We start from the raw sequence: 23,742 nt of genomic DNA, 5'->3' as shown, positions 1-23,742 counted from the left end.
GTCTCCGGTGCGGCACCCCCAGAAGGGGCTCGGGGAAGGCTTGTTCGGGGCACCGGGGCGGCCAGCCCTGCAGGGAGGGGGGAGGGGGTGATTCCCAGGGGTCCAGCTGGGGTTGGGTGGGGCAGCGGTTTGGGCACCGGGAACGGAAGGGCGGCAGGAAACCGCCGATGGAGCAAGAAGCCCCAGCTGTGCCCTCCGAGCGGCGCTGGGGAGGGGCCCGCCTGCCCCGCGCCCGCATCCCGGGATCCCGGCCGCCGGCCCGGCCAGCTGGGACGAAGGCTTCCTCCCGGAGCAGCCGCGGGGGCGGGGGCGGGGGCGGTGCGGGTCTCCCGGGCCGCCGGGGGGAGGGGAGGGGCGGGCGGCGCTGCCTCGCTGCGGCTCCTTTAAGGCCCCCGGAGGGGGCGGAGCCGGCGCCTGCGCAGCGCAGAGCGTCGGCTGCCCGGGCCCGCCCCGCGCCCCGCGCCGCAGCCGCCATGCCCGCTCCGCGCGGACGCCCCGAGCTGCGGGTGAACGAGGCCTTCGCGGCGCGCTACGGGCGCTACCGGCAGCGCGAGGAGCTGCAGAGACGTGAGAGCGGCGCCGGCGTCCGGGCGGGCGGGGCGGCGGGGCGGCCGGGCGCGGGAGCAGCGCCTCGGGAGCCCTTGACTCTGCCCTTCTCCCCCAGTCAAGGACCGTTATGGGGACGGCGGCAGCGACGAGTCCAGCTCGGCCTCCGACTCCGGCGACGAGCGGGTGGTGAGGCCCCGCCGGTCCGGCCCGGCCCCGGCCCCGGCCCTTCCCGGCCCCGGCCCCGGCCCGGCCCTCCCCCACGTGGCCCCACGCGGCCCTGCCCAGGCGCGGCCCCCGGGCTCCCCGCCCCTTCCGTGTCCCGGCCGGGCGCCCCCGCCAGGGCCCGGACCCCCCAGCTGAGCCCCTCGGGCCCCTCCCCCCGTGTCCCTATGCCACCCTCGCTTCCCTACCTGCCCCAGTTGGTGGTCCGGGTGGGCGAGTTGGAGCCGGAGGGCCCTCCCGAGATCTCTCCAGCCCCGAATTCCAGGTCCGCCCGGGAATTGATCCCGCCCCGATCCCCCGGGTCTGGGTTTCCATTGTAGGAGTTTGACCCAGAACTTGACAAGGGTTTCTACCGAACCCTGTCCCTGCTGAAGAAAAAGGACCCCAGGATCTACCAGGAGGGGGCCACGTTCTATAAGGAGCCCGGTGGGTTACTCTCTGACCCCAAGAAGCCTCCGGAATGGGGGGCGGGGAAGGAATAAGGCCCTGCTCGATGGGGATGGGCTTGGGGACCCGAACAGGGAAAGAAGGGCTGTGGGCTGGGGTGGCTTTCGTGATGCTTCATCTAGAGTCTCCTTCTGGGGTCATTCGTAGACCCCTCCTCTTCAGGGGAAGATGAGAAACCCTCCGGGAAGGAGAAGAAAAAAAAGAAAGAAAAACCCATGTACTTAAAGGACTATGAGAGAAAGGTGATTCTGGAAAAGGAAGGGTGAGTTCTTGAGGAGTTAAAGAGGGTTCTTTGGATCAGAACCAGGGTCAGGGTTCTGTCTGTGACAGTCAATCTGTGGATAAACATTTAAGCATCTACTATTTTGGCACTGTTTGGCTAAGCACATTCAAGAGCAGGATATTCCAAAGTTCTTGCCCTCAAGGAGCTTGCAGTCTGATATCTTGTAACCTGGAGAAGAAAAGACTTAGGGCAAGGCTGTCCAAAATGTGGCGCACTTGGGGCCAGCCTGTGGGTTTACTAAATGCTTTAGGAAACAATTGAGTTACCAGGCAGAGCTCTCCCTAAAATGACAAATCAAATTATATTGTCTGTTGTTTGAATAAAACTTATAAAAGTCTTTAAGTGTAAGGGATCAGGAGAGCTAGCTTCAAGTGTTTGCAGGGCTGTCCAAGGGAAGAAACACAGCCAGAACATTTTAAATATAAATTCCTACACTGATCTCCTTCCTCCAGAAATCTAAAAAATCTTCCAAGCCATTGCCTCTTGGATAAAATAGGCCTTTGCTTGGTATTAAAAACCTGCAATCTCTTCCTCTTCTTCCAGGCTTCTTTTTTTTTGTCTTGTTAAAGATTTTATTTTATTTTGCAATTTTTGCCCCAATCTTCCCTCCCCCACCCCCAGAGAAAGCAATGTCAGTCTTTACTTTGTTTCCATTTTGTACATTGATCCAAATTTAGTGTGTTGAGAGAGAAATCATATCCTTAAAGAAGAAACAAAAAGTATAAGAGATCACAAGATCAGACAATAATATTTGTTTTTTTTTTTCTAAAAAGAACAGTCCTTGAACTTTGTTCAAGCTCCACCTTTCTTTGGTGCTTTATCCACTACGCCACCTAGCTTCCCTACCGTTCTTTATCTGGATACAGATGGTATCCTCCATTGCAGATAGCTCAAAATTGTCCCTGATTGTTGCACTGATGGAACAAGCAAGTCCATCAAGGTTGATCATCACCCCCATGTTGCTGTTAGGGTGTACAGTGTTTTTCTGGTTCTGCTCATCTCACTCAGCATCAGTTCATGCAAATCCCTCCAGGCTTCCCTGCATTCCCATCCCTCCCAGTTTCAAATAGAACAGTAGTGTTCCATCACATGCATATACCACAGTTTGCTAAGCCATTCCCCAATTGAAGGACATTTACTTGATTTCCAAGTCTTTGCCACCACAAACAGGGCTGCTATGAATATTTTTGTACAAGTGATGTTTTTACCCTTTTTCATCATCTCTTCAGGGTATAGACCCAGTAGTGGTATTGCTGGGTCAAAGGGTATGCACATTTTTGTTGCCTTTTGGGCATAGTTCCAAATTTCTCTCTAGAAAGGTTGGTTTAGTGTAATAGTGTCCCAGATTTCGAACAACCCTTCCAACAGTGATCATTATCCTTTCTGGTCATATTGACCAATCTGAGAGGTATGAGGTGGTACCTCAGAGAAGCTTTAATTTGCGTTTCTTTAATAATTAATGATTTAGAGTAATTTTTCATACGACTTTGGATTACTTTGATCTCATCTGTAAATTGCCTTTGTATATCCTTTGACCATTTGTCAACTGGGGAATGGCTTGTTTTTTTTTTTTAAAATATGACTCAGTTCTTTGTATGTTTTAGAAATGAGTCCTTTGTCAGACCAGGCTTTTTTTTTTTTTTTTTTTTTTTTTTTGCAAGGCAATGGGATTAAGTGTCTTGCCCAAGGCCACACAGCTAGGTAATTATTAAGTGTCTGAGACCGAATTTGAACCCAGCTATTCCTGACTCCAAGGCCGGTGCTTTGTTCACTACACCACCTAGCCCGCCCAGTAATCCTTTCCTTATGTTTTTTTTCCCCATAAAACTGACCAGCTTGTAGCTGCTCTCTATATGACCTACTTGAATCAACCATCTCCAGATCTTTGCATAAATGGTTCAGACCCCTCCCCCCCACCTTTTTTGAATTTTCTATGTGGGTGGGTTGGATTTTCTTGTGAATGAATTGTCTCTCTACTCAATTTAGTAACTGTTGGGTTTTCAGTTTCAGCTCGACTTTTCAAGAGCCCATTTGGGATTTTCTTGGCAAAGATACTGGAATGGTTTGTCATTTCCTTCTGCATCTCATTTTACAGATGGGGAAACCTAGGCAGTTAGGGTGAATTCACTGTCCAAGGTCACACAGTTAACATCCTTTAGACTGGATTTGAACTCAGGAAGACCAGTCTTCCTGACTGCACTCTGGCACCCCCTAGCTGCCCTGGCACGCAGCAGGCTAGAATACTGCTTGGCCATTGAGGCCAATTTGGCTGTTGGCCTGTGGCTGACCCAAGGGGAAAGGGCTGCCTCATAGTGACTCCCCTTGCTTATCAGCAGGGTTGTTGCAGGGCATGCCTACTCCCACTTGAGTTGGGTCCAATGACTGCTGAGACCTGATCTTTAATTCTGTACATAGCATCAAACCCCGTAGCAGCCCCCAGAACTGAAGGAAAGGAAGAAGAAAGCAAGCATTGATTAGGTGCCTGTGGGGTGCCAGATTCCTCCTGAGTACTTTGCAAATTTTACCTCCTTTGCCCCCCAGGAAGTCAGTCCATTTTATTGTTGAGGAAACTGAGGCAGACTGGGCTTGAGGGACTTGCCCAAGGTCACACAAGTGTCTGAAACTGAATTGGAACTCCAGTCTTCCTGATTTTTGGATGACTGCTACTCTCTCCATTGGCTGTGGTGGATGAGGATAGAATGAGGGAGCATCTGCATTCAAATTCTAGTGCTTTTACTGTTCACCTAAGCCTCAGTTTTCTCATATGTAAAATAAGGGATAATCCTTACACTTTTGATGACCCCAAGGTCTTGGGAAGAGGAATGCTTGATATGCCTTCAAAAGCAGCTGTCCATACCAGGGAGGCAGCCAGGCTTGGAGTCTAGGACGCTGGGTCAGGCTTCAACATGGCCACATACTTGTAACCCTGGGCACATTATTTTATTTCTTCCTCATCTGTCAAGAGGGCTTTCTCAGGCCACTTTCACTTTTAAAAGAGGGATTCTGTGAATCCATTCAGGTGCCCTGGAAACCTGATTTGTCTTCAGCTGCTTTGGCTGGGGTCCTTCTGCAGAGCTGAGAAAGGACAGCAGTGTCCTCACACACCCATTAATGTCTTTGATTTTCTTGCAGGAAATATGTAGATGAGGAAGATTCTGACGAGGAAGCTGAAAGGCAGAAGCATCAGGTAAATGCCTTGTTTCTGGATGAAGCTCTTGGCAGGGTGTTTGATATGTCTTAGGGGTATAATAAATGTTTCTTGGTTTGAGGGAGGAGAATGGCTTTCAGCCTTGCCCCTGGAGGAGCCTGGGAAACAAAGGGCAGGCTTGCCTGCCAGTTCTTTGGTACCCACCTCAGGATGGAAAGGTAGACTTGGCCTTGGTAGCAGGGAGCTGTGACCACAGGGCCCTTGTGTCTGGGAGAGGGAAAGGCTCTTGGCAGCAGCCTCCCAAGGGGTCGTCTTTTTGTTTTCTTCCCTGCCCAGCAAACCACCTCCCGAAGTTACATCGAAGAACAGAAGCGCCTCAAGGAGAGGTACATTTGTTAACTGAAGTAGGCTTTTGAGGGGCTGCCAGTGGGGCATTGACCCAGTGAATGACTGAGCAGAGACACAAATCCTGTTCCAAGTTGGAGCTAGACACAGTTGGCCAGCACTTCGGCCCATCTGGGCTAGTTTGACACGGAATACTACTTAAAGGGCCTCCTTAAGCTTCACTCACTCAATCCACTCAAACCATAAATGAATCAGACTGCCAAAGTTCTTGCCCAAGTCATCATGTGGCACGAACATCCCAAAGAATTTAAAAACACTTTTATAGAGTTTTTTAAGGCACTTGGGCAAAAGTCAATTAGTGACTAGGATGTAAAAAAAAATCCTATTTTCCAAATTCATGTTCATTAACAAAAAGCTGTGGCAGAATAAAGGTTAGATAAGGTTCCTGGCCTTGCCTGCTCCCCTCAATCCCTGGCCCTTTTGGCCATTCTGCAGCCCCATGAGGCCCCTTCCAGCATTCCTAGGCCAGGTTTGTGGGGTGGGCCATGTGAGAGACCCAGAGGGAGGGGAGACCTGGGGGTTCTGCACTTCAACCAGGCTGACCTTTCTGTGCTGGGGCAGCTTCCGGCAGTTTGTTGCAGACAGTGATGGGGAAGAAAGTGCTGGTGAGGGAGGTTCCAGTCTGCTGAAGAAACGGACCAAAACCAAGGAGGAGAAGGTGAGAGAGAGGGCCCTTCCCCTGTGCTGGGAGGCAGCAGGTGGGTGAGGGAAGAGCTCCTCCAAGGGCATGGGTTCAGATCCTGACTGCTTGGCCTCACTTTACTCCTGTGCGGAAAGAAGAGGCTTGATCTCTTCCAGCTTTGAAAGTGAGACTTCATGGCCCAAAGTTTAAACCATCTGCTTCTCCTTCCAGGATCAGGAAGAAGCTGACTATGTAGACTGGTTAAAGGGGCAGAAAGACTCTGAAGACAAAGAAGACCTGAGGGAACTGGTGAGAAAAGCATTTCATTTCAATGGAGTCCACTTTTCACTATGCATAAAGTACAGAGGTAAAGAAAAACTTGTGAGGATAGTATAGATAGGAGAATTTTCCAGGAAAATTGAGAATGCAGGCTGCAAGGGGGTGTAGCAGATAGAGCACCAGCCCTGAGCCAGGGAGACATGATTTCAAATTCAGCCTCAGATATATAGCTTTATGACACTAGGTAAGTCACTTAATCCCTTTTGCCTTCAAAGAAAAGAAATTGAGAGCTGAGGATCAGGAAAGGCTTGAGGATGTGGAGCCTGAACTGAACCTTGGATAGGTAGAAATTCCTGAGAAGCAGAGAGGATGAACAAGTACACTCCAAGCAGGAGACTTGGATAAATGCTTGGAGGTGGAGAGTCGGATCACCAGCTATCAGGAAGTAGCTGGTAGTTCATCTGGTCTGGAGCAATGTAGAATTTATGAAGGAAAGAAGGGTTTCAACTGCTAGACAAAAGTGTTGGCAATTTATCTCATAGGCACCATAGGCAGTAGCTACCTCTGGAAGTATTTGAGCAGGAAATGGTGAAGTCACTTGTGTGTCTTAAAGGAGATTACTTTGGCAGTTGTGTAGTTTAGGTTGTAGGCAGAAGACGAGGAAGCTTAGAGACCAGTCAGTCAATTAAGTTATCTAGGCAAGGAGCAGTGAGTGTCTGAACTGGACCAGGGGCCCTTATGAGTAGAGAGAAAAGGATGGAGAAAGAAGGGGAGTCAAAGGTATCTCTGAGGTTATGACCTTGGGGCAATGGGAGTGTGGTGTTCTTCTCCAGAAAGAATTGGGAAGTTTTGGAAAGAGTTAGCGATGGGGGGGGGGGGGGGGACACAAAGAAAGCCCACTTCGTGATGAAGAGGGAAATAGGTTACACAGCCTGGGAACCAGCAGCCTGTGGACAAGTATAGCCAGTCAGTGCCCACTGTGTATGATAGGTACTGAATAGTCAGTGATAAAATTGCTTCTGTCCCTTTATGGAGCTTCTGTTCTAAGGTAGAGGTGCATGTGTGTTCAAGAACTGGCACTATTGGTGTGAGGGCTTCCCCTTCGCCCCTGGTTTCTTCCTAGCACTTACCTCTCACCTCCAAGCAACTACACCCCAGTAAATAGTCTCAGCCAAACCAGGTTGAGGGTAATCAGAAGGCCCCAGATCTGTTAGTGAGGTAGGGGGGTGTCTACCCAAGCATGTGAAGACTTCATCCAGACAGAATGGGTGGATGGTCTAAGGGTCAAAGTCTCAGGCAGAGGCTTAGAGCTTGGTCAGAAGATGCCAACATCATCCACCGCATCCTGGGCTATCTTTAGTCATATTGATTTTTGTTTTGCCACTGGACTTCAGTGACTCTGAAAGTTCTCTTCAAAAACAATGGACAGGGGTGGCTAGGTGGCGCAGTGGATAAAGCACCAGCCCTGGAGTCAGGAGTACCTAGGTTCAAATCCAGCTTCAGACACTTAATAATTACCTTAGCTGTGTGGCCTTGGGCAAGCCACTTAACCCCATTGCCTTGCAAAAACCTAAAAAAAAAAAAAAAATGGACAGGGGCACCTAGGTGGCACAGTAGATAGAGCACTGGCCCTGGAGTCAGGAGTCCCTGAGTTCAAATCCAGCCTCAGACACTTAATAATTACCTAGCCATGTGGCCTTAGGCAAGCCACTTAACACCATTGCCTTGCAAAAAAAAAAATGGACAAACAACAACAATTCTAGAGGGGGAAATAGGCCACACATTCCTCCTGAACTCCTTTTCCATGGAGATTCCTTGTCACCCTCTCAGCCTGAATGTTGGGGTTAGTTCTGGTGGTGAGGTGTCAGACCTTGTCCCTAAATTTCCTTAGTCTCTGGGGTTCATCCCTGACAGAGTAAGATTAGACCCCAATCCCAGGAGAAATTCTGCTCTAGTATGGCAAGACTGGGCCTTAGCCCTGAAGATTTTCAGGGGGTTCAACTCTAGCCTTCTCCATCCACAGACCCATCTCAAAGAGTATTGGAGTAACCCACAGCTGGATGATGGGGAGAAATTTCTGAGAGACTATATTCTGAACAGGGGTTATGAGGAGGAGGAGGAAGAGGAGGAGGAGGAGGAGGAGGATGAGGATGACAGAGGGTAAGCAGCAGATTTTCCCTGGCCCTTTATCAAAGCTGGGACATGCTTATCTGGAGTGTGGTTAGGGAGGGGCTGGGTCTAGAACCTTTGATTCCAGCTGGGGTCAGGGGCTGAGCCTCACCTTCCTTGCTTTCTTCTTCCCCTCAGGTTCTCCAGTGCTGGGGGGCAGCTAAAAGTCGATGACTCTTCTGATGAGGGAGAGCTGTTCCTGAAGAAGCAGGAGGACTTTGAGAGGAAATACAATTTCCGCTTTGAGGAGCCAGATGCTGAGCAGGTGAGGACCTTGCTAAACTGACAGCTTCATGAGGGCAGGAGTCCTGGTCTGACCCACTGTGTAACGTGGGGCTCTTCACATATGGTAGCTTAACAAAAGTTTACTATAGCGACAAGGGAGAGAGACTTGGAGTCCGGGAGTTGTCTGGGTTCACATCCTCTCTTTGACACTTGAGTGAGTCCCTGAAACGATCTTCGAGTTCTTTGTTTCTTTGTCCATAAAGCAGGGACCTGGCAGCAGGTTGCATAATAGAAAGAGAGCTGGCCTCAAGACTTGGCAAAGCCAAGGTCCAAGCCTTGCCTTGGACATGGCTGAATGGTGTGACCCTGGGTAAATCATCTAGTTTCCTTCAAGCAATCCCTGAGACAAAAGGTGGCACAACAATTACTCATCTTCATTGGGGAATGGCAGACATTTCCTCTCCAGGTCTTAAACCAAAAATAGTTTAGTTTTGTTTTGTTTAAGTGGAAAAATAATATGTATAATGCCTGCCTCCTAGTCCTATTGTGAAGAATTGTTGCCCTGGCCTCTCCCTTCCCATCCACCGATGAGTAACCCTCTTAGAGCCTCCTTGTGGAGGAGGGGAGAAAGGAGAGTCCCAGGTTTCCCCTGGAGGAATCCCAAAGGCAGCAGCCTGCCCTCTCCTTCACAGGTAAAGACTTATCCTAGGACCATTGCTTCATCTGTGAGGAGAAAGGATGAAAGGAGAAAGGAAAAACGGGAGGCGACTCGGGAGCGCAAGAGGAAGGTAAGGAGCCTGTGAGCAGCCCAGGGTGGGGAGTGGAAAGACTACACCTGGAGCCAGAAGTGGTTGGCTTGGCTTGGGCACTATCTCCTCTCTGGGTCTCAGTTTCCCCATCTGTAAAATGAGAGGAAATGGACTGGAGGCTCTTGAAGCTACCTTCCTCTTTAGACCTGGGATGCTGGAGTCCCTGGTGGGGGAGGAAGGGGGTGGCTGGGCCAGGCAGTAGGGCCTGCAACCTTTTCTCTCTTCTACAGGAGAAGCTGAAAAAACAGGAAGAATTGAAGCAACTGAAAAATCTGAAACGCCGGGAGATTCTAAACAAATTGGAGAAGCTCCAGGAGATCACAGGCAACAAGGATGGTGTCTTTGAGGAGGCCGACCTGGAGGGAGATTTTGACCCTGCCGTGCATGATAAGCTCATGCAGGTAAGGCCCTAGAGTCAGAAGAACTTGGTTTAAGTTCTCTGTCTGCCCCTTGCTCCCTCTAAGGTGGGACCTTGCTGACCTCTGGATTCTGTGGGTCCTTCCCCTCAGGCCTCCTAGAACACTTGGTTTGGATTCCTGCTAATTAACTTGCACTTGAAGACTCTTTTGAGTGTCCTCTCCCCTTTCTTGAGAAGGAAATGAATCCCTAGGGTATCTTAAGTCTCCCAGGGCTCCACACTGTTCCTTTGGGGATGGTGTGTTCTGTGACCTTTTCTTCCCACCCTCCCCCTTTCCCATTTGCAGAAATGTTTTGGAGATGAGTACTATGGCATTGGAGAGGAGGAGAAGCCTCAATTTGAGGAGGAGGAGGGGTTTGATGGTAAGTCTTTCAGTGCCTGTCTCTGTCCTGTCCTGTCCCGTCCCGTCCTGTCCGAGCCCTGGAGAGGGTAGACAAGCAGCCAACCATCTCTCACTTTCTTCCTCTCTATCCAACCAGATGAATGGAACTGGGACACATGGACAGGGGCTGAGGAGAATGGAACCTGGAGCGGGGAGGAGCCCCACTGTGAGGACCCTGACTTCAATGTACGTTTCCCCTGACCTAGAGTTTCTGAGAACAGAAGCAAGGGCTTTATTGACCAACCCCTGCCCCTGCAGGGAGGCAGATGGTTGGACAGATCCCAGAGCCCTTTCCTGGGTCAACCTCCCCAGGTCTCCCCACTCCCACTTCTCTGGTTTCTGTAATTGGGCCTCTCCCTCCCCGAGCCTTTTGTGACGACCCACACAAACCTTTCTGGCAGATGGATGCAGATTATGACCCCAGTCAACCATCTGTCTCGAGTGGGAAGAAGAAGAAAAAGAAGTGGGATATGCCACTGACTGGCAAGAAGAGGCGGAAATCCCACTTTGCCGAAGTGGTCAGCCAGGAGAGGCCTGTCTTTGACCCCGGTAAGGTCCAGTGTCCTTTTTTCATCTAATTGTCTGATGTTGGGTACCATTTATCCCTTACTAGACTGTGCTCCAGTGGGGCAGGGCCAGAGCTTGGGTAATCACTGCCTAACCCCTTGTGGCTAAGTGAGTGAATGGAGTGGCTGAGAGCCTGGCCAGGCCCCAGCCCTGCTCTGGGGGTGTTTGTGGGCAAGGGCAGAGTCCCGAGAGTCTAAAGGACCCCTGCTCTGTCTGATCAGAGGACAAGACCTTTGAGGAGTACCTGGATGAATACTACAGACTGGACTATGAGGACATCATCGATGACCTGCCCTGTCGCTTCAAGTATCGCTCCGTTGTGCCCTGCGACTTCGGCCTGACCACCGATGAGGTAGCTGAGCTGGTCCTGGTGTCCTCTATCCCTGTCCTCCCTCCTTCCCTCTGTTGGCTCAGGCCCATGGAGGCCAGGCTGACACCATGTATTTCTTCCTGCCCATGCAGATCCTGGCCTCGGATGACAAGGAGCTGAACCGCTGGTGCTCCCTCAAGAAGACCTGCATGTACAGGTGAGGGCCCCTGGGCAGGGAGAGAGACTGCCACAGTGGCCTAGCACTCAGCTCAGGGCTTCAAATGTTGCATTTGTGGCTATGAGCCTCTCTGGCTCCCAACCTCCTCTACCTCCCATTGAACCCATTTGCTGAGTCCTATCACACCTGCCTCCAAGTCTCCTCCCCTTCTGTCCCTGTGACCATCTCCCAAGGACCTGCTTCTTCCTCCTTGATTACTGTTAGGATGGTCTCCAAGGTGTCTCCAAGAGTTGTCTCCTCCCCCATGCAGAAATTTCATCATTGTAGTCATCCTGTTCCCTACTCAGGTGGTCCTTCAACCTACCTGGCCAGCCTTTGCTCTCCCTACTCTTCCCACTCTTGCACCCTGGGATCTTTCCCCCCACAGATGGAGTAGACTTTCTCCTGATCTCCACCTATCTGAGATCATTTCCTACCCTACCCTCTAAAGCCCAATTTCATTGATGGCTGGAGCCTTCCCTGGGTCTTCCTCTCCACTCCCCCCACCAGAAAGTAAGCCCTGTCCTTAGCTTCTTTTGTAATCCTGTCTATTATTATTATGCATTTAAAAACAGTATTTTGAAATGGGTGCAGAGCACAAAGATAACCCTGGACAAAGCTTTTCATTCTCCTATGGATCAGCTGCCCTCCTCTAATAGATTGTAAACTCCTTGAGAATAGGTCTTATCCTCTGGCAGGGGCTGAATTGTTGAAAGCCTTTTGGACTGGGGAGAATCCCAGCTGATGGGGTCCAATGGGGTTTGGGGTCTGCAGATCGGAGCAGGAGGAACTTCGAGAGCAGAAACAGTACACCCTGAAGGCAAAGAACGTTAGGAAAAAGCAGCAGATCCTGCAGTCTCTGGCCCAACTGTGAGTGGCATGGGCTGACCCCAGGCCCAGGGGTGCACTGGGCAGTTGGGGGAATTCAATGTTCCTGGGCCCTTACCCCAGCAAGGGCTGCAGAGCAACCCTGGGCTTTTTGCTCCCTGCAGGGCTAAGGAGACCTCTGATCCAGAACACACCATCAAGAAAAGGGGCCAAGAAGTGGAATCCCCAGATGAGAGCAGCAGGAAAAAGCCCAGGTTGGAGATCAGCTCTGAGGAGGAAGAGGACTTCCTGGTCCCCAAAGCTAAAGGCACAGCTACCCTTTCTGGGACAGAGACCCAGGAGAAGCTGGATAGGACTGGGCCCTTCTCTGGGACTCAGGAGGCCCCCCCTCCAAGACCCAAGAAGAGCTCTCGGGGCAGGAAAGGGAGACTGCTAGGACCCAGAGTGAAATTGGGGGGCTTCGAGTTCAGCCACCAGAGGTTGCAGGCCTATGGGCTGAATGCAAAGCGGCTGCACTACCGCCAGCTGGGCCGAGAACGGAGAAAACGAGCCCGGCCTCAGGCCCAGGCTACTGCCTGAGCATCCTCGGATGGACAAGGATCCCATCTGAGCAGCTCGGGGGCTGGTCTGAGCCTTGCTCTTGGGCCCCAATTCCTCTCAGGGTAAGATGAGGCTGATGACCTCCAAGGTGCCTTTCAGCTCTTGATCCTGTGGCTCCAACTGGCCAATGGCCTTGAGGCTCTAAATTCTTGAGTTTGTAACCATCACAAGTCCCTCTGTTTTCGAGCATGTAAGGGGTAGAATGTTCTGCTTTAGTGAGGGCCACCAGTGGGGTGTCAGCCTGAGCTTAGCCCCACAGGGCAGACGTCCCAACAGATTGGATGACCTGTCCTAGGAAGCACCTCAATGCATCCAGACACTCTTCAAGTAGTACTTTAATTTCACCCTTGGGCCACAATCTGGCCACAGGCAAGGGAGAGCACAGCCCAGCCCAGGCCCTCCCACCCTCTGGCTTTGACCATTTTTCCAGTGGAAATCTTGCTACAGCAGAATCACAGCAGAGTGAAAGGTGTTGGGGATCAGTAATCTGCCCCAAACCCCCGATGAGCCTGAGAATATTGCCACCCCTCCCATCTGTAGGGACAAGGGGCAGCTCCATCACAAAGTTATATAAATAAAAAATAGATATATATTACAGACTCTGCTTCCCCTTCTCCCCTATAAAAACACAAAGTCCTCTGAGCTGGGCCTCTTAGCCTTGCTAAGTTTTCCTGCCTGTGGCAGGTGGAGTGTTTGCTGGGTGAGCTGGGAGCAGACCTCCTCCAGACCATACTCCTGGGCATGACCTTCAGACAGGGTAAACATGGGATACCTCTCTGTGGCTGAGGAAGAGTTGAGTACCTGTGGAGAAAGACCAGGTCAGAAGAACTGCAGGGGCCCTGTGGCTGCCCCTCAACCTGAGACGGTCAACTCACCTGGGTCAGCTGCAAGCACAGCAGCTCAAACTCTTTCCTGTTGCCAGCATAAAAACCAATCGTGCAGCTGGGGTCCATCCTGCTGAAGGCCATCTTCCGGGGGGATGTGCAGTGAAAGGACTGAAGACCAAAGGAAGGTTTGGCCAAGTTGGCTGGCTGTCCCGCCCCCCCCCCCCCCCCCCCCCCAGCCCAGCAATGCACTCACTTCCAAGGGGAAGCACTCTTGGGAGGTATCCACGCAAGGCTGGCAGTAGTGTGGGTCGAGGTAGAGCAGAAAGTCATCTGTGGGGGGAAGCAACCGACTGAATGAGGGGTTCAGGGGGAGAGGGACGGGGTGGGGAAGGCAAAGCCTACCCTGATAGCCAACGAAGTAAAGGGAGTGTCGAGGCTTCCCACCGATGATTCCGATGCACAATTCTAGACGCAGGAGCTCCTGGGGGAGAGGGTGAAAAGGGAAGAGACTCAGACCCGGCATTCCTCCCTGAGTGGTCCTCTCTGGAGGACCAGCTCTCAGGTCACCAATATCTGAACCGTGTAGGGATTGTTTTTGAGCACATTGCAATGTTGAGAGTTAGTAGTGTCTGGTTCAAATCCTGACTCTCACTACCTTTGTGACCTTAGGCAAATAATTTCATTTCTCCAGGCCAGTTTCCTCATCTGTAAAAGGTCCAACTAGGTGTCTTCTAAGGCCCTTTTCAGATCCAAATTTATGCTTTTTTTTTTGAGAGGCAATCAGGATTAAGTGACTTGCCTGAAGTCAGAAGGATCTGAATTCAAATCTGGACTCAGACATTTATTAGTGTGACCCAGGGCAAGTCACACCAACCCAATTGCCTCCATACCCCCCCTCAAAATAAACATAAATGAGAGCTCCCCTAGGGAATCAAAGCAGGTGTTTGATGCCTTAATTCCTAGGTACCCTTCCCCCAAATCACCTGTAGGGTCACCCAAGGGTCCTACCTTGACACAGGGGACATAGACCGGGTTGAGGGTCTCTCCACCCAGCCTCACTGGCACCAGGATGACAATCGACTTCCATTCAGTGCTTGGGTCTGGCTGGGCCACCAGTTGTGCCACGTCGGCCTTGTAGACTGGGAAGACATTAATATCAACAGAAAGGGAGGATGGGGGGGATGGGTATCAGGAAGGAGCCAGCATGTGAAGTCAGTTCATTCTTAGCCCTATGAACTTGGACCTGGTTCCTCCTCTGTAAAATGAGGGGGAGGGTCCAGTTAATCTCTAAAGCCTTGTTAAGTGCCCACTCTACACAAAGATCTCTGACTGTATGCTTCTTGCCCAGGCTTTGTGTGCACTTCTCATTTTGCTGCCTCCCTCCCTCCTTATCATGCTGCCACTTCCCCCTGTCTCCTGCCCTTTTGGATCTGCCCAAAGCTGGGGAGTCAGATAATCATGAGAGGTGACAAGGTTCTACATCAGGATCTTTTCTGAGAAGGGACAGTTTTGTCACCCTGGCTTCATCATCTCTGGTTTTCCTTCTCAGAGGCACTCCTTCCTTCCTGTTGGGAGTTCAAGGTAAAGGTCCAAAACCTTTTGATTCTTGGAAGACTTGCTGCCCATCCTCACAACCCCGGAAAGCACTAGCTTCTGAGACTGAACTTTTCACCTTCCCTGAAAAAACTCACCCTCCAACTTCCCTAGCTCTCCGAAGGCATAGATACCCCACTGCTCAGTTATCCAACCTGGAAAGCTGAAGCTCACTGAATTCAACTGGCTTATGAGGTCCTATCTGTTCAGTCCTACCCAATCCTTCTGGCCTTAACCTGATAGGCCACTCATGGCCTTCTCACCTCCCTGCCTCTAGCCTCTTCAAACACCCATTGAAATAATCTCCCTACTCCCCCAACTGATCAGTGGCCTCCCACAGCCTGGCTTCAACATTTTCTTTTTTAAGTGACTTGTCCGATGTCAAACAGCTAGTGCCAAATGTCTGAGGTCAGATTTGAAATCAGATCCTCCTGATCCTAAGGCTGGTGCTCTATTTACTCCATTAGCTGTCCCTGGCTTAAACTTTCTGGCTTTATTTCACATGCCTCTGGTCTGTCACTCTGTGATCCAGCCAAACTGTTCTTCAATCTGACACCCTCGAGTCAGTGACATGAAGCTATATCTCCTATCCTCAAGTAGAGTGTAAGCTCTTTGAGGGCAGGGCCTGTGTAGTTTTCCTGTATCCCATAACACCTTGCACAAATGAGGGGTTTATTAGATGGCTGATGAATTGAATTAGATCATCCTTATTTTGAAAACAGGGAATCTGAGGCCCAGAGACCTAGACATTATGCCCCCAAGACTCTCATTGTACTGCTTTTCCCACCATGCCACAGGGCCTAGGATCAGGGAGATATTCGCAAGAGCAAAGTTTCTGATTGGGTCTCTAAGGTGGTGCCCGGCCCCTCACCTGTACAATCCTGAGAAACGTACACCTCCAGCTGGGCCACCTCGGAGCTGCTCTCCACGGCTTTCCTGAGGATGAGATGGCAGCCCTGAGCTCTGGCAGCAAGCCCCGGCTCCTGCTCTCCCTCCCAGCCAAGTGACTACTTCACCTGAGGATGTGAGCCACGACAGAGGGGCCGTACCAGTCCCCTGCCCTCTTGCCCGAACTTCGGCCCAGCTCCACCAATCGGTGCAAGCCAAAGGGAGCCCCGGGCCGATCGCCAAACCAGGAAACGATGCGCCTGTGCTGCTCCTCCTGCTCCGGCTCCCTGTGGCTCTGGGCCCCGCTGGCGGTCCAGGCGGCCCAACCCGGGTCCGGGGCCGGCGAAGGAACCCGCTGCCAGCTTGCCCCGGCCCGGGAGGGAGACACGCTTCTGAAAAGCTCGGATTCCCTGGGGCCTGGGGGTAGAATTGCTTCTGACCAAGTCCAATCTGTCAGAGGGCAGAGGGTCAGGCCAGGCTGGGACTCTGGTGCCCAGCCCTCCTCCTCGGAACTCGCCAAGGGGCCTCACCTCTGGAGAAGAAGTGCAGGAGCAGGCCCTGGGCCAGCAGCATCTGCCCGCTGCGCAGCATGCAGCCCCAGCCACAGTCCGAGGTCAAGCTGCCCCCGTCCAGGGGCGGGAAGTCCTTCCTGTAGGTGAGCCACAGGCGGGACACAAAGTCCCTCTGGAACCGCTGGATGTCACCTGTGGGAGAGGGTCTCCTTGCAGACCATGGGGGGGGCCCGGCCCGCCCAGCCCCGGCCCGGCCCGGCTCACCTTCCCCCTCGAAGCGGTACCGCCGGCCGCACAGGTGCACAGTGGACAGCTTGCTGAAGCTGGTCTTGGTGCGAACAGTCCAGCCTCCGGGAAGGACAGATGGGTTGGGGGCGCAGGGGCCGGCCCCGCCCCTCGCCCCCCTCCCGCCCCGGCCGCGCCCCCGCCCCGCCCTCACCATACTTGATGTTGTTCCAGGCGGACAGGAGCCTCCTCTTGAGCTTGTCCACCTCGGCCGGCTCGCCGGGGGCCGCGGGGCCGGGGGGGCCGGGGGGGCCGGGGGCCGCTGCCGCCGCGGGGCCGTTGTGGCGGCCGCCCGGCCCGGGCCCGGCCCCCGCCGCCCGCGCTGCGGGGACCCGCGGCGGCTTCCGGGCCTCGGGGCGGCAGGCGTCGTCCTGGGCCCCGCTCCGGTACTGCACGGCGGCGGGAGACACGGAATTCATGGGCCCGGCCCCGGCCCGGGCTGCGGGCGGGAGAGCGGGGCTGGGCCGGGGCCGGGACCGGGGCCCCGCCGAGTCCCAGGACCCTCCGCCCGCCCCGGCCCCGGCCCCGGCCCCGCGCCGCCCGCCCCGGCCCCGGCCCCGCGCCGCCCGCCCCCCCGGCCCCGGCCCCGGCCCCGGCCCCGCGCCGCCCGCCCCGCCCCCTCTACCTGGGCGCTCATGCCCCGGCGGGCCTGGCGGGCGGGAAGGACGAGCCGCGGCTCACGCGGACCCGGGGCCCGGCCCGGCCGCCGCCGCCGCCGCCGCGCACCCGGCTCCGGCTCCGGCTCCGGCTCCCGCGGGGCCCCTGGCTCCGGCCGCCCGGGCCGCGCTCGCCAGCGCCATCTTGGCGGCCGCCGCTCCCGGAAGGCCGGGCCCTGCGAGGCCCCGCCCCCGCGGGCGTGCGTGCGGGAGGGGCCTGGGGAGCCGCGGCGAGCCTGGGGGGCCCCGCGAGGCGGGAGAATGGAGGAAGGCCAAGGGGGCTCCGGGGGCGGCCCTGGAGCAGATGCGGCTGGGGTCCGTGCGGGCGCGGGGAGCCGGGGCCCCCCAGCAGGGGGCGCTCGCGGGGCGTCGGAGCCGAGCACGGGCCGGCCTCCCGCTCCTCCTCCCCCAGCCTGGACTATGCCCCAGTCGGGACCTACGTTCTTCCACACTGATCATCCCGCACAGGGATTGTTCCTGAACCACTGCTCCAGAACCTTCCCTCTCATCCACTCATTCATTCGTCACATTTTGTGGTTCAGCACTGTCAGATTCTTGCAGTTGAGAACCTCCGTTGTAAAGTCGTAAGCTTTCACTTCATCAACAAATGCTGTTCACAGTATTAAAAAACCTTTTAAAGTGTAATGAATGTAGAAGAACGTTAGCCTTTTTAAGCAGTGATTTTATTATTTCAACAAATGGAAGTCCTCTCCCATTTCTTCCCTCTCCCCCATGAAAAAGAAAAACCAAACCAAACTCGAGATTACAGTCAAATACATGCATTCCTCCCCAAAAAAATCTGTACCCCAAATTCAAGCCCTCTCTGTCAAAAGGTGGGTAGTATGCTTCATTTTGAGTCCTTTAAAAATTCTAACTGGCGTCAGTCCTTTCCTTGGTCTGAGTTCTTAAGCCTTTCCAAATATCATTAAGTACTTTCTCTGTACCACTAGGCTATAACTATCCAGACAGAAATGTCAAATGTCTCAAGGAGCTTAGATTATATTAGGGAGATAATATGGACATATTTAAGACAAACTAAATTCAGAATAAATTTAGGGGGACCCTAGCAACTGTGGGGAGGGCATAAAGAAAGGCTGAAGATGACCTTTGAGTAGAGTTTGGAAGGACATCAAGTGTTTTTTTAGACTCAGGTGAGATAGAAGTGAATTCAAGAGATAGGTGACAATTAGTGAAAAGATATAGAGATGAGAGATAAAAGTATTCTGCATAAAGAAAACCAAGAGACCTTGGAGTGTGAGTAGGAAAGTAAGGCACAATAAAGTTAGAAAGGTAAGTTGAGGCCATATTGTGAATGCCTAAAAGTCTAACAGCTCTTGATCCTGAAGGCAAGAGGGAACCACTGAAGTTTTTGTTGTTGTTTTTGTTTTGGTTAGGCAATGTGGTTAAGTGACTTGCCCAAGGTCAATCATTGAAATGTTTTGAGTCAGATTTGTACCAGGAAACGTGCACACTTGATTGAACACAGCAGGATTCGATTTGGTGAGAAACTTTAGAACCAACTTAAAGTCAACCTTGAAAGTCAAGAAGATCCGGAGTCAAATTCTACTTCATCTATGAGTTCTGTGACTTAAGTCTAATTAAACAATCTATCTCAAGCTCATTCTCTCATCTATAAACTGTGGGTAATATTGGTGATGATCTCACCAATTGTTCTTGAGGACAAAATGAGATCATGTAGATAAAGTGCATTGCAAACTAACCCTGGAAGATGGGCTGGATGGAAGAGGTCTTGTCTTTAATGACCACTTAGCACAATCTTCCCTCCCCTTCTCCCCTATTTTAGAGAGGAAGACTCTGAGACCCAAAGAGAGAAAGTGACTTGCCCTGGTATTTATAGTGACAGAGATAAAATTTGAACCCAAGTCTGATTCACAAGTTGCTCTTTCCACTGTACTGCATTACCTTAAAAGCACCATATCAAGGTTTGCAATAATGATACACCCTCTCCATTTACCTGTTCTCGTGGATTCTTATTAATTTTCCTCATCACTCCAATAATATCTTTTAATTGACCTCCCTGTTCCACTCCCCCATTGCTTCAAATCAAATGGAATCTGCATTCTCCCTAGCATGGACATTTCCTTCTTCGCTGCAGATCACACAGTCCATTCCAAAGCTTTCCATCCTATCTAGTTTCCTCATAAGGTGTCCAAAACTCAGTAATTAGAAGCTTTCCTTTATCCTTTAAAAGTTGGTCTGTTTACACATGGGGGCCATCGCCAGTCCTCCTATCCTATGTCTTGCCACTAGTCTCTGATGACTCTGGAAGAGAGAGTGAGGTGATGACTTGGCACAGCTCTGCCTCCATCAAATCCAATTCAGTTGCAAGTCAAGACATCACCCTCCTGATGTCATCGATCCTCTTCTAGAACAAAAGAAACAACAATCTGTTAACCTGTATTAGAGACTGCCCTCTCTTTTTTTCCAGCCAGAAACTTCTTTTCTTAACCTAGGATATCCCTTACTCCATTCCTTCTGGTTAGGTCATTCTTGAAATACAGCCACCAGAATGTACCTTACTTTGGACTGATAGTAACTGATTCTTTGAAGACTGTGGTTTTCTGAGTTTCTCAGCCATATAGTGTCATTGAGAGAATATTTGTGTTTAAACACACAAGGGAATGAGGCTTTTGTGTTGATCATCTTGATAGCTTTCAAATCACTCACAAATTTCCCAAGTGCTTACTCCCATTAGATTCTAGGCTTACATATGAAAAAGAATACTATCCACCCCAAAGACAGAGCTGATGGTATCTGAATACAGATTCAAACATTTTTTTCCACTTTGTTTTTCTTGAGGTTTCTCTTTGGGGGGGGGGGCTAATGTTTACTTTTGTTTTTCATGACTTCTCATTTTTAACCTATATCAAGTAATGTGCTTTCTCAATGAGGGGGAGTGGAATGAGAGGAAGAGAGAGATTTTGGAACTTGAGGTTTTAGAAATGAATGTAGAAACTTGTTTTTGCATGTAACCAGGGGAAAAATAAAATAAAACAGATTTAAAAAAAAAAGATTCCAGGCCTAATTCATGACTCAATAGCAATATTTCCTCCAGATATTTTTTGTTGTTGTAGTTTAGACATTTTTCAGTCGTGTCCAACTCTTCATGACCCTATTTGGGGGGTTTTCTTAGCAAAAATGCTTGAAGTGGTTTGTCATTCTCTTCTCCAGTTTATTTTACAGATGAGGAAACCCCAAGCAAACAGGGTTAATGTGACTGACCTAGAGTCACACAGCAAACAAGCATCTGAGACCAGATTTGAACTTAGAAGAGTTATCTTGACTTAAGGTCCAACATTCACTGTGCTGTCTAGATGCCTATATACTAACCTTAGATAGACAAACTAGAATCACATTGAAAGCTTTTTCAACAGGTAGATAGGTGCCACATTGGATAGACTGCTAGACCTGGAGACAAGAAAACCTGAATTCAATCCAGCCTCAATACTGTATGACCCTAGAAAAGTCACTGAACCTGTTTGCTCAGTTCCTCAACTGTTAAGTGGGAATGTTACCTACATCTCAGGGTTATCATGAGGATCAAATTAGATAATATTTGAAAATTTCCGAATTGATAAAATTTTAAAATTTGAAATTCAAATGTTTGAATTAGTAGTATAGGGCTGGCACATAACAGAGGAACTATTTAAATGTTCATTTCCTTCCCTGTCAATAATTCCCTTCCCTTTCGATTTAATAAGAAAAATACCCACACTTAGTAAGTTCTGGCATAGTCAGGTGCTCAAAGCTATCTCTATGATACAATGACTCAGAAGAACAGGACCATCTGTGGAGAAATTCCCCAGTCAGCTTTCAAAGTAACCTGGAAACGTAAGTCTTATTACTTCACTCCCTTGCTCAAAAATGTTCAGTGGCTCCCTTTTGCTTCTGGAGTAAAGGAAACTACTTCCCCCAAGATGACTTCAGTCAAATGAATTTCACCTTCTCCTCTTCAAGCTCCCTTACATTCCCTCAGAACTGGACAGTGTGGGATCCTCAGGCTCAATGTGCTATTTCCCAGTTCCCTGCCTTGAATACAAACAATCTGTCCTCATGCCCCAAATGCACTGTCTCCTCAATTTTGTGACTCTGGGGTAATAAATAGAGTCAAGAAGAGGAACAATCAAATATTACTTCTGATTCCAGTATGGAGTCTAAGACAAATCTGGTCTCAGTTTCCTCATCTACAAAATGGGGAGAGGGAGTGATAGGGAAGGGTTGATTTTATAAGCCTCTAAGGTCTGTCCCTCTCTAAATGTTTTATCTTTCTTGTAGGCTTTGTTCAAGTACCATGTCTTCCCCCAAGCCTTTCCTGGCTGTTCTTCCCATCTCACCCCCCCCCATGTTGTTGGTGTTAATTATTAGTAAGCATTGGCTTCATCTTCAAATGATCTTCTATTTGTTTGAGAACATATTGCTCTCCCTCATCCAAATAGACCGTAAGCTCCCTAAAGGCAAGGATTGTTTTGGTTTATCTTGTTTTCTGTTTCCCCAGGACCTGGCACAGTGCCTGTGAATTTCTTTTGGTCCACATCTATGATTTCATCAGTGTAACCAGGAAATCAAGTAGAAACTCCCTTAGGAGAGGTAGAGGGGAACTCCTCTATAACTTATAAGCAGAATTTGCCTGGGGTTCTGGGAAGTTAGGTTTCTCTCTTGGCATCACCAGGCTAGTATGTAGGAGTCAGAGTCAGAACTTGGGACTGCCTGGCTCCTCTAAGGCCAACCCTCCACCCACAATGCCACCTGCCCTCCCTTGCATAGGAGCTAATATTTATATATGAGCCATAAAGAATGCAAATGTTTTTCTCTTCCTTTTTTCTCAAAACAGCCTATTACTTTCTTCATTTTATAGATGAGAAAACTGAGGCAGGTAGGGGTTAAATAACTTGCCCAGAGTGATATTGTTAGTAAGTGGCTGAGAATGGATTTGAACTCAGATCTCTGATTCTTGGTACAGCACATTGGTAAGAGGTACTTAATTACTGTTTGTTAATTGGTTTGTTGAATTTCCAAGTACTGGTATCTTGATACAAGTTGGAATGAGGACTGCTCACTTTGTTCTTTACTTAAACACTTTGAATGAAATGTTATTGCAATGACTAATAATGGTGTCTTCATTTCCTACCAGACCATAAAATAAATATTAAAAAATTTGTGGACCTCCACACAGTAATAGTTTTAATCTCAGCATGCAAAATGCCATAGTTTAGAAATGCTTCAAGGTGAATCTGTCTTTTATCAACCAAAACCTTATCTATAGAGATTTGAAAAATCATTATAGCTCTATGTGTGCAACAGGCTGACCACAGAAAAGTTTCTTGCTTTTTTATTATGCCAAGATATGCTGCCTAATTTGTCCACCCTAATTATCAAACTGGTGGTGCTTGCCCAAATATAGGTCTGAGGAAACTTGGGAATGACTGTCTATAGATAGTGCATTCTTGGTCTCATGCCCTACCCCCTGGGAGGCACAGTCTCTTTGGATAAACAAATGTTCACAAGAAAAGACAAAAACAAATATGAAACATTTAGTAAATACCAGTACTGAACTAAGAACTTCCAAACAAATATTATCTCAATTGATCTTCACAATAACCCTGGGAGTTGTTATCCCCATTTTACAATTGAGGAAACTGAAGCAGATGGAGGTCAAGTGACTTCCCCAGGGTCATATGGCTGGTAAATGCCTAAGGTTAAGTTTGAACACAAGTTTTCCTGATTCCAAGCCCCAAACCCCTATCAATTTTGACCCCTGGCTGCCTCCTAGAAAAGTTTCTAAAGAGGAGACAGAGTTGACCTTAATCCTTTGCCTCCATTGAGCAGAACAGACAGTAGATAACTGGGCTGAGGGTTCATGGTAATACTGGAAACTTCCAGCAGGAGGAAGTCTTTGGAAGATGACTAAGTTGGAAAGGAATGATGGGGCATCCCAAGGGCAAGGGATAACATCAACCAAGAGCTGGAGGCAGACATGTCAAGTGAATCATTACAGTTGGCAGTAATAGAACTCTTTACAGTTTATATACCCCAAAATTCCTGTGGTGGAAACTTTGAGAAGGCCTGACTAGAGTGTAAGTTTCCTTCTTGGGAAAAGATAAGGAGGGAAGGCTGTCTGGGTATGCAAGGCCTTGAATGCCAGGCTAAGGAACTAGGGTTTATGCTATATTTACCATGGAGGTGTGGAAGGATTTGTTTATTTTTACTTTGTCTATTTATAGAAGAGAAGGGAGGTGACCCTTTATCTGGTAAATTCCTCCCTATCCTTTAAACACCAGTTCACCACTTCCATAATGACACCATTGCTGTGGTAGTTCAGAATGTAGATAGAAGACCCCTGGTCTTAGAATTGGGTTCAAATTCTACCCTGGACATTATTGACTGTGTGACATTGGTGGAATATCTTAAACTCTCTGAGCCTCCTTTTTTCTCATATGCAAAAAAGGGAAATGTATTATTTAAGCAACTTGTCATATGATT

General features: G+C 50.1%; 2 protein-coding genes across 2 annotated transcripts; one reads left to right on the top strand and one right to left on the bottom strand.

The window, feature by feature from the left end:
- The first annotated feature begins 442 nt into the window (after positions 1–442).
- On the top strand, positions 443–13,479 carry KRI1 (KRI1 homolog). The gene is made up of 19 exons (XM_074203373.1): positions 443–567; positions 665–735; positions 1,092–1,197; positions 1,366–1,480; positions 4,634–4,688; positions 4,986–5,035; positions 5,616–5,712; positions 5,908–5,985; positions 7,979–8,115; positions 8,263–8,389; positions 9,042–9,137; positions 9,389–9,559; positions 9,863–9,938; positions 10,056–10,144; positions 10,360–10,507; positions 10,747–10,877; positions 10,988–11,052; positions 11,827–11,922; positions 12,045–13,479. The coding sequence occupies exons 1-19, from the start codon at positions 474–476 to the stop codon at positions 12,457–12,459; spliced, it is 2,217 nt and encodes a 738-aa protein (XP_074059474.1). The 5' UTR covers positions 443–473; the 3' UTR covers positions 12,460–13,479.
- ATG4D (autophagy related 4D cysteine peptidase) lies at positions 12,798–17,286 on the bottom strand. Its single transcript, XM_074203374.1, has 11 exons — positions 17,211–17,286; positions 16,740–17,024; positions 16,565–16,648; positions 16,319–16,492; positions 15,917–16,238; positions 15,772–15,836; positions 14,316–14,446; positions 13,710–13,788; positions 13,561–13,637; positions 13,356–13,475; positions 12,798–13,281 (listed from the first exon to the last, which is right to left on the bottom strand). The coding sequence occupies exons 2-11, from the start codon at positions 17,002–17,004 to the stop codon at positions 13,099–13,101; spliced, it is 1,500 nt and encodes a 499-aa protein (XP_074059475.1). The 5' UTR covers positions 17,005–17,024; positions 17,211–17,286; the 3' UTR covers positions 12,798–13,098.
- Between the last annotated feature and the right edge of the window lie 6,456 nt (positions 17,287–23,742).

The sequence above is a fragment of the Macrotis lagotis genome, chromosome X (assembly GCF_037893015.1).
Source record: "Macrotis lagotis isolate mMagLag1 chromosome X, bilby.v1.9.chrom.fasta, whole genome shotgun sequence".
NCBI lineage: Eukaryota > Metazoa > Chordata > Mammalia > Peramelemorphia > Peramelidae > Macrotis > Macrotis lagotis.
Note: the sequence above shows the minus strand (reverse complement) of the source record. Positions and strands in the feature narration are given on the sequence as shown.